Source organism: Pelophylax lessonae, assembly GCF_965119305.1.
Source record: "Pelophylax lessonae genome assembly, chromosome: 3".
Lineage (NCBI taxonomy): Eukaryota > Metazoa > Chordata > Amphibia > Anura > Ranidae > Pelophylax > Pelophylax lessonae.
In genome coordinates, this window is record NC_138770.1 from 188,915,549 (window position 1) to 188,932,546 (window position 16,998).

Here is a 16,998-nt window from a genome sequence, read left to right on the forward strand (position 1 = left end):
GCCTCCCTGGCGGCTTCCTCTGAGAGAAGATCTACGGTCTCAAGGGCCGATATTCCATCCTGCTTTAGTCTCTGGCTTTGACGGTGTGGCTGTTGAAAGCCAGGTGTTGAGAGACAGAGGTCTCTCAGATTCTGTCATTCTTACCTTGTTGAAAGCTCAGAACACTACCTCCAGGAAGATTTACCATCGTACCTGGAAAGCGTATATTGCCTGGTGTGAGTCGCAAGGGTTTCATCCTTGCTCCTTTTTGGTGGCGAGGGTTTTGGCCTTCCTGCAGGAAGGTGTGGATCAGCGTTTTGGTCACGATCAAAGGTCAGTTGTCAGCCTTGGCTATTTTCTTCCAGCGTCCCTTGGTGACTAACTCCCTGATTTTGCACCTTTATTCAAGGGATGCGTCATCTGGCTCCACCGCGGAGGGCTCCTTTTGCCTCCGTGGGACCTGAATTTGGTCTTGCCCGTTTTGCTATGGCCCCCCTTTGAGAACATCAGAGAAATCACTCTGCCTGTGTTGTCTCAGAAAGTGGACTTTCTGGTGGCTATCACTTCTGCTCGCAGAGTTCCTGAACTGGTGGCTCGGTCTTGCCGTTTGCCTTATCTGGCATAAAGTAGTCTTGAGACCTAATCAGTCTTTTCTCCCCAAGGTGGTGTCGGATTTTCACCTCAACGAGGACATTGTGTTGCCTTCGCTTTGCGCGAAGCCCAAGCATCCCAAGGAATTTGCCTTGCATTCATTGGATGTGGTCCGGGCGATCAGGGCTTACCTGACGGCCACGGAGTCTTTTCGGAAGTCTGACTCCCTGTTTGTCCTTCGTGAGGGACTTTGGAAGGGTTCGGCTGCGTCTGCTGCAACCATTTCCAAATGGATCAGACAGACTATTGTTCAGGCCTATTCACTAAAGGGTCAGGTGCCTCCTTTCCCGGTGAGGGCACACTCTACTAGAGCCATGAGTGCCTCTTGGGCTTTTCGCCATCAGGCTTCTGTGGCTCAGGTGTGCAAAGCGGCGACCTGGTCGTCTGTGCAAACTTTCACAAAATTCTACAAGATTGATGTTTTGGCATCTTCAGATGCTTCCTTTGGCCGCAAAGTTTTGAGCGTGGCGGTTTGTTAAAGAGACGTGTTGTTCTGTCTGTCTCTTCTTGGGGTGAATTTTGTTCTGGGGTTGGCTCCTGTTGAGCTTCTGTTGCCTGGTTGGCTCAGTTTTTTTCTCTGGCCTTATTAACACATGGCTGTTTTTTTTCTTTGGTTGCGTCTTTCCCACCCCTCACATCTGCACTGCTTTGGGACATGCCAATGATGAATGCTGAATGGGCTGCGACTGTCAGAGGACGAATGAGAAAATAGAACTTACAGTAAAATTATTTTCTCTGAGTCCTCTGACAGTCGTAGCACCCGCCCCTCTATTTTGGGGTTAGTGGTCTTCCTGTGCTGCTTGCTACGAAACTGAAGAGCAGCACTGAGTGATTAAGGGTAAAGTCTGAGGGACTGCCCCCTAGAGGTGTGTCTTTGTGTAAAGCTTTTGCTAAGCCTTTTCACTGCCTAGCCTGCTCCTGCAGAGGGCGCCATTACCCAATGGTGAAGGAATACTGAATGGGCTGCGACTGTCAGAGGACTCAGAGAAAATAATTTTATGGTAAGTTCTTACAAAAATTCTATTTCTCTTACGTCCTCCGACAGTCGCCGCCTCTTCATATTCGTCACATATGGGGTATTAGACTTTGCTCCGAAGGAGTAGCTAGGCAACAGAATATGTTAACATTAAAGCTTTTAACATATCCCACCCTCAAGGGGTGGTCCCCTCAGTCAATACCCTCCTCCTTCCTGCAACCATATCTCAGTTTCAATGTCTAGCTTGTCAGGAGTGGCTGGCTCTCTCTGTGCTGGGGCTTTGTGCCCCAGACTCTTTCTTCTTTTTTGATTTTTTGTTTGAGTTTTCTCTCTACCTTTACTTAGCTGTTCTTTTTGTCAGCGTTAGTTAGTTCTTCGGATGAAGAGGATCATGCGGGCTGGGTCTCGGGCTGATCCCCCCTGGTCGCAGGTCGTGGGTCAGTGGCTTCCCAGCCTGCCATCGAGCGTTCAGCCAGGTAACGCTCCTGGCACAGTGAACGACCCATCCCTGTTCGGTGCAGGGATGATTGGTGAGGTGGCTACCTCACTGGACGCTGTGCGGTTTCATAACCCCCATTCTGTGCGTCTTGTATGCGACTCTCCCTGCCTCATGTGCAGCGGCTTGTTCGCCTGTGCGGGTCCCCCACGCCATTGTGAGGTAAGTGTATCTATGTGGGGACCTGTCTGTCTGGGGGGGTGTCAGTCTGGGACTGTGTAACCTGCCTCTGTTCACACTGTTTGTCTCCCTATCACTCGGCTGCATGCTGTGGGCTGCAAGGGGGGGGGGGAGCTGTGTGACACTGTGTGTGTCAGCCTTGTCAGTGTGAGAAGCTGTGGGGCATGTTTTGGGCATGTTTGGGCACTATACAGCAATCGCTGCGGCGATCTGACATGTTTTTTTATACCTGGATGACATGTGTGCATTACTGTACTGTGGAGCGGCGGTTTCAGCGCCAAACGGCGCCATTTTGCCTGCATTCGCTCCGGCCTCATGTTCTACATGCATGGCGGCCATTTTCTTGTAGCCTCCCATAGGCTTTCATAGAGCGCCCTGGCAGCATCACTTCCTCTTCTCCAGGAACACTGATCGAGGCAGCAGCAGCGGCGAGGGTCTCCTCAGGTTATATCCTTCTTATCCATTGCCTGTGTCAGTTTTATTGTCCCTGTGGGGGTCTCATTGTGCTTGTGTGTGGTGCGGTGGGCTGCGCTCGCCGCGCTTGTTAAAGGGGCAGTTAACCCTTTATTATCCGGCATTTGTAATAGGGGCAATGGATTCTCAGGAGGGCAAATTTCCTACCGCCTTGGTGGAAAGCCAGGGGACTGCTGTTTCCCCCCCAGGGGGGGATTTAGCCACTATTGTGGCTGGCCTTGCTGCTCAGGTGCAGATGCTGGTGGCTGCTCAATCTACTAAAAGACCCAGAGTTTCTCTTTCCTCTGATTCTGAGGGTGAAGGTGATGGGGCTGTTATGGCGGGGGCCTCCTTATCGGGGTCCCGCTCCTCCCTGGATCTAGTGGGGTCCGAGGTGGAGGCTGAAGTTGAAGGGGTTGATAATTCTCCCCCTGGCTCGCCTGAAGAGCTTGCAATCATGGATGAATTGCTTGCTTCCATAAAACAAACGCTGCGTTTGCAGGATGAAGTGTGTCCCTCCGCTGCCTTAGCGGCTTATGGGACGCAGAGAAAACGCAGGACGCCGCAGGTTTTTCCCTGCAATGATGATTTTCAGCGCGCTGTTAAGGAACAATGGCGCAATCTGCGCAAACCTTTTGCTGTACCAAGTAGGTTCAAGCTGCGTTATCCTTTCTCGCCTTCCACTGACGAAAGGTGGTGTGTGCCACCCCCAGTGGATCACGCAATTGCGGTTTTAAACAAATCCACTGCGATTCCTGCAGAGGATTCCCCTGTGTTCCGCGATGCCACGGATAGGAGATTGGAGTCTCTTGCCCGTCATACTTATTCTGTTACGGGTTCTATGCTTAAGGCTCTGTTTGCCTCTCTCATGGCGGCCCAGGCGGTTGCAAGTTGGACGCAGATGCTTAGGCGCGTCCTAGTGGCCGATTCGGCCTCGCCGGCGACCCTGGATATGGTGGATCAAATCCACCAGGGTGTCATGTATCTGTGTGATGCGGACTTGGACCTAGTCCCGTTGGCTGCACGTGTGCACAGCGTGGCGGTGTTGTCTCGCCGCCTGGTTTGGTTGAAATGTTGGTCGGTGGACCAGTCTTCACGTAAGACCTTAGCCAATCTACCTTATGATGGGTCTCGCCTTTTTGGGGAGTCCTTGGATGTGTTGATTAAGGGGATCACCGGAGGTAAGAGCACTCTCTTGCCCCATTTCCCCAAGGCTAAGGGGGCTTCTGGGAAGAAGCATGCTAATTTTCGGCCCCCTCAGGGGTCCTTTCGTGCCTTTCGGTCGCACTACAAGGGCAAACCGTTCAAAGGTCAAGGCTCTCAGAAGAAGCCCTGGTCTGGAAAACAGAAGTCCGGTCAATCTGGATCCGCAGCCCATAACAGTGCGGCCTGAAGGGGCGCCCTCACCTAGTTTTGGGGTGGGGGGACGCTTGCTCGGTTTTCTTCAGCCCTGGTTGGCCCGCGTGCGGGACAGATGGGTTCAGGAGATCGTTCGATCTGGTTACAAGATCGAGTTTCTCTCTCGGCCGGAGAGCAGATTTTTTCCCTCAAATCTTCAACTGTCTCCAGAGCGTTTACGGGACCTGCACCTGGCGGTGCGGGACCTGAGGGCTCAGGGAGTGGTAGTTCCGGTGCCTCATCGGGACAGATTTCGGGGGTTTTATTCCAATCTGTTCACCGTGCCCAGAAAGGAGGGCAAGGTTCGTCCAATTCTGGACTTGAAGGCTCTGAACCGCTCTGTGCGGGTTCGCAAGTTCCGCATGGAATCCCTGCGGTCGGTGGTGGCTGCCCTGGTTCCGGGGGAATTCATGGCCTCCATCGATTTGAAGGATGCGTATCTTCACATCCCCATTTTCAAGGGTCACCAGAGGTACCTTCGATTTGCCATTACGGAGGATCACTACCAGTTCGTGGCGTTGCCCTTTGGTCTCGCCTCGGCTCCGCGGGTCTTCACCAAGGTGCTTGCACCAGTTCTGGCATTGAGGGCCCAGGGCATTTCTGTCCTGGGGTATCTGGACGACATTCTGGTTCGGTCTGCGACCAGCCAGGGTCTGGAGAAGGACCTGTCTGTCACGATGCAAACTCTGCAGGAGTTTGGTTGGACGATAAATTTTCCAAAGTCGACACTGAGTCCGTCGGTTCGTCTTCCCTACCTGGGAATGATTCTGGACTCGGTGCAGGCGAAGGTCTTCCTGCCGGAAGACAAACTCAGAACTCTTCAGGAGGAAGTCAGGTCCCTCAGGGACGTTCCGCACTCGTCTCTGCGGACGTGCATGAGATGTCTGGGATTGATGGTCTCGGCCTTCGAGGCGATTCCCTTCGCCCAGTTTCACACGCGGGGTCTCCAAGCGGAGATCCTGTCCATGTGGGACGGGCGACCTCAATCTCTGGATCTTCAAATCTCGTTGAGTCATCGCACCAGAAGAGACCTTCTGTGGTGGCTCCAGTCCCCGATGGTGTCCGGGGGCAAGTCGTTTCGTCCTATCTCGTGGACGGTAATCACCACGGATGCCAGCCTGTCGGGCTGGGGTGGTGTTCTGGGCGTTCTGTCCGCCCAGGGGACTTGGTCGGAGGGGGAGTCCTCCCTTCCGATCAACATTCTGGAATTGCGCGCGATAAGTCTCTATCTTCATCGCTGGACGGACCGGCTGCAGGGCTGCCCGGTTCGGGTGCAGACGGACAATGCCACGGCGGTGGCCTACATCAACCACCAAGGGGGCACCAGGAGTGCCCGAGCGGCTCGAGAAGTGGCCGACATTCTGTCTTGGGCCGAGACTCATGTCCCGGCGATAACGGCGGTTCACATTCCGGGGGTGGAGAACTGGCAGGCGGACTATCTGAGTCGCCAGACCCTGGATCAGGGGGAATGGTCTCTCCACCCGGCTGTCTTCCAGATGTTGTGCGCGAAGTGGGGTCTTCCAGATGTGGACCTGTTCGCGTCTCGTCTCAACAACAAGGTGAGAAGGTTCGTGGCAAGGACGCGTGACCCTCGGGCAGACGCGTCGGACGCCTTAGTGGCCCCGTGGCATCAGTACAGGCTGATGTACGCGTTTCCACCGATTCAGTTGCTGTCCAGGTTCCTTCGCAGGTTACACTCGGAACGCAGCACGGTGATTCTTGTGGCACCGGACTGGCCTCGCCGGTCCTGGTACGCAGACCTCGTGAATCTGGCGGTCGACGCCCCGTGGCGTCTGCCTCTTCGAGACGATCTCCTGTCTCAAGGACCGATATACCATCCTGCTTTACAGTCACTGGCTTTGGCGGCCTGGCTGTTGAGACCGAGGTCCTGAAGGAGAAGGGTCTCTCCCCAGAGGTCGTTCATACCTTGATCAACGCGAGGAAGTCTTCCTCGGGGAAGGTTTATTACCGTACTTGGAAGGCCTATTTTGCTTGGTGTGAGTCCAGGGGGTTTTCTCCCCGCACGTACTCGGTTTCCCGAGTGCTGTCCTTCCTTCAAATGGGTGTCGATCAGCGTTTGGCGCTGGCTACGATAAAGGGTCAGGTGTCTGCGCTGGCCGTTCTGTTTCAACGTCTCGTGGCTTCCAACTCCTTGGTTGGCACTTTTGTTCAGGGTGTGCGGCATCTGGTTCCTCCTAGGAGGGATCCTCTGCCCCCTTGGGACTTGAATCTCGTTCTATCTGTGTTACAACGTGCTCCTTTTGAACAGATCAGGGAGATCTCGTTGTCTATGTTGTCCAAAAAGGTCGCCTTTTTGGTTGCGATCACTTCGGCTCGCAGAGTGTCGGAGCTGGCGGCTTTGTCCTGCAAGTCTCCGTATCTGGTTGTTCATTTGGATAAGGTGGTCTTGCGACCTAATCCTTCTTTTCTTCCGAAACGAGTTTCGGAATTCCATCTTAATGAGGATATTGTCTTGCCTTCGCTGTGCGCGAAGCCTAAACATCCAAAGGAGGTGAGATTACATTCTTTGGATGTTGTTCGGGCGATAAGGGTTTACCTTAAATCGACTGAGTCTTTTCGAAAGACGGACTCCTTGTTTGTTCTTCCAGAGGGTCCTCGGAAGGGCATGGCGGCGTCGGCCTCTACCATCGCCAAATGGATCAGGCAGACCATTGAACAGGCGTATGCCTTGCAGGGGAAGGTTCCCCCTGTGCCTGTGAAGGCGCACTCTACTAGATCTCTGAGTACGTCTTGGGCCTGTCGTCATGGGGCTTCTGTAGCCCAGGTGTGTAAGGCGGCGACCTGGTCGACCGTGCATACTTTCACAAAATTCTACAAAGTAGATGTTCAGGCATCGGCGGATGCTTCCTTTGGCCGCAAGGTTCTTAGTGCTGCAATTCCCTAGGGTCCCTTGTTGGAGACCTCTGGCTGTTGGGATAAATTTTTTATCCCCTGGTTATTTGTCTTTTCCTGGGTTGTTGCTCCTGTTGAGCACTTGTTTTTCCTGTTGCCCAGCTGGTTTCCTTTCTTTGGTAAGGTTCCTTTCTTTGATGCGGAGACTGCGTTGCCTTTCGGCGCGGATGCATTTCCCACCCCTCATGTTTGCACTGCTTTGGGACGTCCCCATATGTGACGAATATGAAGAGGCGGCGACTGTCGGAGGACGTAAGAGAAAACTGAATTTTTGTAAAATCTTACCTGTAAAATTCCTTTCTCTGAGTCCTCCGACAGTCGCCGCCCCCGCCCCTCTTTTGGGGTTTGGTTGTATACTCTACTGCTATTCCACTGAAACTGAGATATGGTTGCAGGAAGTAGGAGGGTATTGACTGAGGGGACCACCCCTTGAGGGTGGGATATGTTAAAAGCTTTAATGTTAACATATTCTGTTGCCTAGCTACTCCTTCGGAGCAAAGTCTAATACCCCATATGTGACGAATATGAAGAGGCGGCGACTGTCGGAGGACTCAGAAAAAGGAATTTTACAGGTAAGATTTTACAAAAATTCCGTTTTTTTTCCTTTTAGTAAATCAACCTGAACATCTAGCTTTTGGTGTCAAAAACTGCAATATATGCATTCTGGGTGGCCCTTGAAGCACTTGCCATCTAAATAAAAAGCTGGATAAAGTGAAAAATGATAAGCAGTTAAAGGGGAACTATACTCACTCTCCTTGATTCCTGCGATGCTCAGTCCCAGAGCACCCCGCCAGCTGCTGACATCTTGGGGCTGCCTGCTTCCAAGTATCAATTGCCAGCTGCTGTCATTGGCCAGGCTGAAATGATTGTTACTCCCATGTATGTGCGGGAGTTCAGTCAGCTCAGCATTGCCAAAGTTTTTTACAGTGAGCTGGGCATGCGCTACAGGGGTGGACAGGCAGATAAGAAACTTTAATGCAGAAGAGACCTAGCATGTCTCTTCTGCATTCAAAATCCTGCTTGTTCGCCCATGTTTTCTTTTTTTCATAAAGTTCTATTTTAAAATTGATAAATCTATTACATTTGTTAAATTTCCTTGCTTTGCTCTCTGGGAGAGCAGTACTTCACAATATGTCATGGTTTTCGGGTGGGTATACATAAGTATGTATAATAATTCTCTGTGCACTGTATGTATGGATGCATCATTCAATTTAAAAGCACACTCCCCTTGTGGAGATAAAATAGCACAACGTGCATACTTTTTACACAGCCATTTGATAATTATCGCTAAAAAAAAATGACTGCTTTGTTTTTAGCCTGTAGTATTTCTAATGTTTAGAGAGCACATGCATATTCTTGCTGTGCCTGGTAAAATGTGTTATGTTAAGGCAGTCCTTTCATTTGAATGAGCTACCTAACACTGCAAAACTCACCAACGATGGTGCATGTACCATTTCTGGCAGCGCAGCACAAGCCTGTCGGCAAGGTGCATCAGGGCTCCGTGCAGAATGAATGGGAACACGATGCACAATTCCATGTAGCACATGCTATAATATTGCACCATACTGCAACACAGTAGTACAGATAGGTTTTGAAACTTGATGTTGGTGTACAGATTGCTCCCCCGCCCAAATCCTGTTTCCTGCTTGTATGATTGGCTCGCTGCGCACACAGTGGACCAACACTGGCAGCCCCCCCTACCTACCCCTATTGACTCATGGAGTCTTTTGAGCACGTTTCCCCACCTGACCCCCTCTCAGAGGCTGCGGGGCCCTCTGGGTCCCAACCATCCATTGATGCACTGTCGGCAGTCCTGGAGTCCTTCGTGTCTCGGGTGGAGATGGCTTTTGGGCGGCGGGCTAGCAAAAAGCTCCACCCCCCCCCCCCCGCTTCCCCTGCCTCATCTGTTTCTTGAGATCCTGAATCTGATTCGGCCGTCGCGGACGTGGCTCACTCTGCTGGGTCTGCTACCACGTGCCCTGCATTCTCAGATGGTGCGAATGATTCCTCTACACCCGTAGCTGCGCACGAAAAGGCGCTGGTGGATGCACTGATTGTGTCTGTGTGTAAGACTTTAAAGATGGAGGACGCAGCTGAAGCTGCGACGGAGGCACCGGTTCCCTTTGGCACTCACAAGACATCCAGAGCAGCAAAGGTGTTTTCCTTTCCCCTCCTATTTTGACAGGATTGTCGCTAAAGAGTGGGGACATTCCGGGGGTGTAAAATTGGCAGGCTTATTATCTCAGTCGACAGGCGTTGGACTAAGGGGAGTGGTCCCTTCACCTGGAGGTGTTTTATCAGGTATGTCTCCGGTGGGGCATCCCCGAGGTGGATCAGTTGGCGTCTCGGCTCAACAGAAAGGTGCAGAGGTTTGTGGCATGGTCACGGGATCATCTGGCGGACACAACATACGCGCTGGTGGCCCCCATGGGGCCAGTATCATCTGATGTACGCCTTCCCTCCTCTCAAGCTTCTGCCAAGACTCCTGCACAGGATAGAGTCAGGAGGGATTCAGGTAATTTTATTGGCCCCAGACTGGACTCGCTGGTCTTGGTACGCCTACCTGGTGCGGCTGGTCGCCGATGTCCCTTGGAGACTACCTCTCAGGGAGGATCTGTTGTCCCAAGGGCCGATCTTTCTTACTGCTTTACAGTCTCTGGCTTTGACGGCTTGGCTGCTCCTTCAACGGGGGAGGGGTGGGGGGCTTGAGCAGAAACTGGCTTTGGGTAAATCAAGGGCCAGGTGTCGGCCTTGGCGGTCTTCTTTCAAGGACCTTTGGCCACGCACCCCCTCGTATGTACCTTTCTTCAGGGGTTGCCACACTTGGCTCCTCCAGTGCAGTCTCTCTTACCACTTTGGGACCTCAAGGTGGTGCGCTCAGTTCTCCAGAAGCCTCCCTTTGAAAATCTTCAGGAGATTCCCCTGCTTACGCTGTCCCAGAAGGTGGCCTTTTTGGTGGCAATCGCCTATGTGCGCAGGGTGTTGGAACTGGCGGCGTTATCCTGTCGCCCACCTTATTTGGTTGTTAAGAGATCAGGTGGTTCTTCGCCCCTGTCCATTGTTCCTTCCAAAGCTTGTCTCTGATTTTCCATTTGAATTAAGACATTGTGTTGCCTTCCCTGTTTCCCAGGCCAAAACATCCTAAGGAAATTGTTTTGCATGCCCTGGATGTGGTTAGGGCAATTCGGGTGCATCTGGCAGCTATGGAGTCATTTAGGAAGTTAGACTCACTGTTTGTGCTCGCGCATGGGCGTCTGAAAGGACTGTCTGCTTCCTCTGCGACCATTTCCAGATGGATAAGACAGACGGTGACTCAGGCCTATTCAATCAAGAATCCTGTTTCTCCTTTCCCCATCAAGGCGCACTCGGGCGTTCAGTGCCTCCTGGGCCTTCCGTCATCATGCGTCGGTGACGCAGGTTTGCAAGGTGGACACCTGGTCTCTGGTGCACACTTTCATAAAAGTCTATAAAGTCTATAAAGTGGATGTGTTGGCATCTGCAGGTGCTTCGTTTGCCTGCAAGGTTTTTGCAGACTGCTGTTAAGAGGACCTGATGGTGTAATGTTTTTCAGGTGGGCTCCAGTTGTTTTTGGTTGAGCTCCTGTTGCCGGGTTGGCTATGGTTTAGCCTTGGGAATTTTTTCTTGCTGTTCCCACCCCTCATGTTTGACACTGCTTTGGGACGTCCCAATGGTTAAGAAAATTAGTAGCTGTGTCTGTCAATAAATGAAAGGGAAAATGGGAATATTGTTTTACCGTTAAATCAATTTCTCTGATGTTCATTGACACACAGCACCCACCCCTCTGTGGAGTTGTAACACTGCTTGTAACAAAACTGAGTACCTATAGCAGAGAGGGGGAGTATACTCCCTGGGACTGCCCTTAGGCATAGTCTGTCTTTTTTTTTCCTGCCTAGTGTCCTACTCCTGTAGGGGGCAGGATAATCCAATGGTTAAGAATATCAGGAGCTGTGTCTGTTAATGAACATCAGAGAAATGGATTTTGCGGTAAGACAAAAATACCATTTTTATTAGCCGGTAATAGATAATTGTAGTAATCTATTTTTCTGAGATACAGAATTTTGGATTTTCACTAGCTGTAAGCCATAATCATCAACATTAAAAGAAAAATGCTTGAAATGTATCTCTGTGTGTAACGCATCCATAAAAAATATGAGTTTCACTTTTTGAATTGAATAACAGAAATTAACATTTTGATATTCTAACTTCATGGTGTTTATTTATATATATATATATATATATATATATATATATATATATATATATATATATATACACATACATACAGCATCTCACAAAAGTGAGTACACCCATCACCTTTTTGTAAATATTTTATTTCAACTTTACATGTGACAACACTGAAGAAATGACACTTTGCTATAATGTAAAGTAGTGAGTGTACAGCTTGTATAACAGTGTAAATTTGCTTTCCCCTCAAAATAACGCACAGCCGTTAATGTCTAAACCGCTGGCAACAAAAGTGCGTACACCTCTAAGTGAAAATGTCCAAATCATGCCCAAAGTGTCAATATTTTGTGTGGCCGCCATTATTTTCCAGCACTGCCTTAACCCTCTTGGGCATGGAGTTCACCAGAGCTTCACAGGTTGCCACTGGAGTCCTCTTCCACTCCTCCATGACAACATCACCGAGCTGGTGGATGTTAGAGACCTTGCGCTCCTCCACCTTTTGTTTGAGGATGCCCCACAGATGCTCAATAGTGTTTAGGTCTAAGGGCATGCTTGGCCAGTCCATCACTCTTACCCTCAGCTTTTTTGGCAAGGCAGTATTCGTCTTGGAGGTGTGTTTGGGGTTATGTTTGAATCTTGCCCTGTGGCCCAGTCTCTGAAGGCAGGGGATCATGCTCTGCTTCAGTATGTCACAGTACATGTTGGCATTCATGTTTTCCTCAATGAACTGTAGCTCCCCAGTGCCGGCAGCACTTATGCAGCCCCAGACCATGACACTCCTACCACCATGCTTGACTGTAGGCAAGACACTTGTCTGAACCAAATAAGTTTATCTTGGTCTCTTCAGACCACAGGATATGGTTCCAGTAATTCCATGTCCTTAGTCTGCTTGTCTTCAGCAAAATGTTTGCGGGCTTTCTTGTGCATCATCTTTAGAAGAGGCTTCCTTTTGGGAGGACAGCCATGCAGACCAATTTGATGCAGTGTGTGACATATGGTCTGAGCACTGACAGGCTAACCTCTGCAGCAACGCTGGCAGCACTCGTACATCTATTTCCCAAAGACAACCTCTAGATATGACTCTGTGCACATGCAGTCAACTTCTTTGGTCGACCATGGCGAGACCTGTTCTGAGTGTACCCTGTCCTGTTAAACCCCTGTATGGTCTTGGCCACCGTGCTGCAGCTCAGTTTTAGGGTCTTGGAAATCTTCTTATAGTCTAGGCCATCTTTATGTAGAGCAAGAACTTTTTTTTTTTTTTTTTTTTTTTGAGAGCCTCCGAGTTCTTTGCCACGAGGTGCCATGTTGAACTTCCAGTGACGAGTATGAGAGAGTGAGAGCGATCACACCAAATTTAACACTCCTGCTCCCCATTCACACCTCAGACCTTGTAACACTTAACGAGTCACATGACACCGGGGAGGGAAAATGGCTAATTTGGATATTTTTACCTAGGGGTGTACTCACTTTTGTTTCCAGCAATTTAGACATGATTGCCTGTGTTGTTATTTTGAGGGGACAGCAAATATACACTGTTATACAAGCTGTACACTCACTACTTTACATTGTAGCAAAGTGTAATTTCTTCAGTTTTGTCACATGAAAAGATATAATAAAATATTTACAAAAAATTTGAGGAGTGTACTCACTTTTTGTGAGGTAGTGTGTGTGTGTGTGTGTGTGTGTGTGTGTGTGTGTGTATAAACAATTTTTTCTTAATTTGTATTACTTTAGATACCATGTTTCCACTGTTCCCAGCAGTTCTTGCACAGAGCCTGTTAATATACACTGCTCAAAAAAATTTAAGGAACACTTTTTATTATCAGAGTAAAGTTTCAAGTCACTTAAACTCCTGGAATATTTCTCTGGTTAGTTAAGTAGCAGAGGGGGTTGGTAATCAGTTTCAGCTACGTTGGTGTTAATGAAATTAACAGGTGCACTAGATGGGCAACAATGAGACAACCTCCAAATCCAAAATGGTTTCACAGGTGGAGGCCTTGACATTTTTTTTCCCTACTCCATCTTTTCTGACTGTTTTTCACTAGTTTTGCATTTGGCTAGAGTCAGTGTCACTACTGGTGGCATGAGGCGATACCTGGACACTATTGAGGTGACACAGGTAGTCAAACTCCTCCAGGATGGCACATCAAGATGTCCTATTGCCAGGTTTGCTGTTACTCCTAGGAGAGCTGGACAGAGCCGTAGAAGGTCCTAACCCATCAGCAGGACTGGTATCTGCTCTTTTGTGCAAAGAGGAACAGGATGAGCACTGCCAGAGCCCTACAAAATGACCTTCAGTAGGCCACTGGTGTAAATACCTTTTGACCAAACAATCCGAAACAGACTTCATTAGGATGACCTGAGGGCCTGACATCCTCTAGTGGGCCCTGTGCTCACTGCCCGGCAACGTGGAGGTTGATTGGCGTTCGCCATTGAACACCGGAATTGGCAAGTCCGCCACTGGCGCCCTGTGCTGTTCAGATGATAGGTTCACCGTGAGCAAATGTGACAGATGTGAAAGGGTCTGGAGAAGCCATGGAGAACGTTCTGTTGCCTGTAACATCATTCAGCATGACCGGTTTGGTAATGGGTCAGTGATGGGCTGGGGAGGCATATCCATTGAGGGACGCACAGACCTCTACAGGCTAGATAATGGCACCCTGACTGCCATTAGGTATCTGGATGAAATCTTTGGACCCATTGTCAGACTCTACCTTAGTGCAGTGGGTCCTGGGTTCCTCCTGGTGCACGAAAACGTCTGGCCTCGTGGCGAGAGTATGCAGCCAGTTACTGGAGGATGAAGGAATTGATACCATTGTATAGTTCCTACGCTCTCCTGACCTAAATACAATATAACACCTCTGAGACATTAGGTTTTGGTCCATCCAACACCGCCAGGTTGCTTCTCAGTCTGTTCAGGAGCTCAGTGATGCCCTGGTCCACATCCCCAGGACACCATCCCTCGTCTCATTAGGAGTATACCCTGACATTGTCAGGCATGCATACAAACATGTGGGGGCCATACAAACTACTGATTAATTTTGAGCTGCTGCAAAAAAATTTTTTAGCAAAATTAACTAGCCTGCTGCATCATTTTTTCACTTTGATTTTCAGGGTGTCTTTGAATTCAGCCCTCTGAAGGTTGATAATTTTCATTTCCATTAAACAATGTGGCATCCTTTCATTCCTAACACATTACCCAGTCCATATCTGTATAGATATCCAGCAGGATATTTTTTCCCCATTGAGATCTGATGTGTTTTCAAAGTGTTCCTGTTAGCTCAATCTTGTCAGTAGGCAATTTCAAGATGATATACAGCCCTTCAGTCTCAACTCTCCCTGTATAGTGAATTCTCTCTCCGCTGGCCAGGAGATGCGACGACACAGGGCACTTAAGCAAAGCGTAGACACATCTGATTTTATTGCAAGTTTCGCTCACATTTAAAGGAAGTTTGAGCGACAAAAACTGCTTTAAACCGGTTACAGTTCATGGGTCAACTTATCAATAGAATATATCTCACAGAAACAATACATAAAAAGGTCCTTGTGTTCCCCATCCATCTTTGTCAATGTGAAGTGTCTCCTGTCTGGATTTGTGTTTTGTGGGAGAGCCGATCCGTCTGTGTTCAGCTATCTGATGTGTTAATGTAAGCAATTGTCAATTGTGTTTAGGTGGTGTCAGTAATCTCTATGCGAAGCCTTAACTTGTCAAGTTTCCAAATGAATGAATGAAAAGGTGTTAACATGTAAACACCTATCAATGTCTTGTCGTCTATATGCAAAATATCCAACTGTCAACTGTCCAGGGTGTATGAATGAAAAGGTGTTTAACATGTAAACACCTATCACTGTCTGTCGTCTATATGTAATTGCAAGTGACCACATTCCATTGGAAAGTGGGCATGAGCTGAAATGTATTATGAAAATATAATATTTCAGTAAGGCACGTTGATACACTCTTTCAGTTTCATACATTTTTTTGAGCAGTGTAGTAGACCTCCTACCATAAGAAATAACTTATTAATATTCAACATGTTATAGAAATAACGTATGTTTTGTTTTATTACAGGGTTGTGTTTTCTGCAAGGAGAAGGGTGCAGATTGTTCAGAGTACAGAAAGACCATACAGGAGCTGGAGCTCAGTGGAATCATGGAATCGTGTGATTAATGCTGGATATCGTGACATAATATTAATTCAACTACCTGTCCTGTTTGTCACAGCTGCCATTGCGTGGTCATCCAATCTCCCACCAGCTCCCAGGCTGAGTTCTGCCATTGCAAGTCTTGAACTCCATGTAGTCCTTTTCTTTCCAGAAAACGGAGTACCTTTTTTAAACCCTGAAACTAAGCCTGGTTCCAGTTTTTAATCAGGTTTGCAGCATGCAGTAAATGCTGATATGATATGCTGTACAGTTTTATTTATTAAAACGTGAAGGATTTTTCTATCTTCTCATCTGGTCTCCCCAGTCTGAAGACAAACACTGGACTACTGTGTGCAGAACTGGTACCTGTTAGGAAAAAAAAAGAATCTGTAAATGCTTTTGCCCAGTATAAATAGGCCTGTTTTATGATCATGTATAAGCTACTTTCAAAAACACCTATTTTTAAATGTTTGATAAATACAGCCTTTTTATGTTTTTGGAAACTAAATGCTATCTTTGAGCAATGCAGTATTTGGAAGAGGTTTTTTAAACTTTTTTTTATTCCTTCAACCCGTTAAATGTGATTTGGAACATACAGCACTGTCGCCTTACTTGCCTATGCTCATCCCAGCATTGGATGTATTCATCACTGAAATCTTTACAGCTTTTGGTATTCTAAATTGCAGCCTGCACCAATTCCATTCATTACTGAACAAAGCACCATCTACAGGCTGTATAGTCACTGAATGAAGCAGTCTGTCAGTTTCTAGTAAGTGAATAGAGCACCATCTTTCGGTCTTTTCCATTAGTGAACAGAACACCATATACATGCCTTCCAGTTACAGAATGATGCACCCACTGCAAAATTATCAGCTAGTAAACAGAGTCTCCTCTACATCCTTACCAATTATCGAATGGAGCCCCATCTACAGGCTTTCCAATGACTAAACGGAACACTAGCTACATGCTTTTTAGTTATTGAATGGAGCACCATCAGCAGCCGTTCTTATAATTAAGGGTAGAAGAGACATGCTTATAAATTCAATGAATTATGGATGGGTACTCAGCACAGATTTCTACACCTGTGAATGCCATAGATGCAATGCTGTGTCTTAGCTGCGTGGTCCTAGGTTAGCAAAAAGACTATTTCATTATATGTAGGGGCTGGGCTATCAGTTGAGGCAGAATTCCCTGCACCTTAGTTACTGTACAACAGTTACCCAGTTCGCCTCCTCTTCATAGCCACCTCTCCGTAGTCCCAAAGACTGTAAGTTGTGTGTTGTTGTGCGTTTTGGTATAAAATTTGACTATTTTTAATTTATTACTAAAAGGCGGTGTCTGAACTATCAATAGAATTATGACGCAGTGCCTCCAGCCGATTACGGCAAATAATTTAATATCTAAGAAAAAAAACCCAATTAATTTTGTTCAGACACTCATAGTATACCACGCAATTTTCCCAAGTTCTTTTTTTTATATCAGTTAATTTCTTTTTAAAAGCATATACCAATCTTAGTGAAGCAGTCTACAGTAGGGAATATATATATAAGAATATTTATTCGCAAGACATATTTTCACCATAAATGATCATACTTGAGTGACAC

At 48.0% G+C, this 16,998-nt stretch overlaps 1 protein-coding gene across 1 annotated transcript in view; it reads left to right on the forward strand.

The window, feature by feature from the left end:
• The window catches only part of PER2 (period circadian regulator 2), a 141,922-nt gene extending 126,481 nt beyond the window's left edge, over positions 1–15,441 (forward strand). The window contains exon 22 of the mRNA XM_082252090.1: positions 15,322–15,441. Coding sequence (XP_082108216.1) covers positions 15,322–15,420 — 99 coding nt within the window. The 3' untranslated portion in view covers positions 15,421–15,441. The remainder of the gene's footprint in view (positions 1–15,321) is intronic.
• Positions 15,442–16,998: the final 1,557 nt, after the last annotated feature.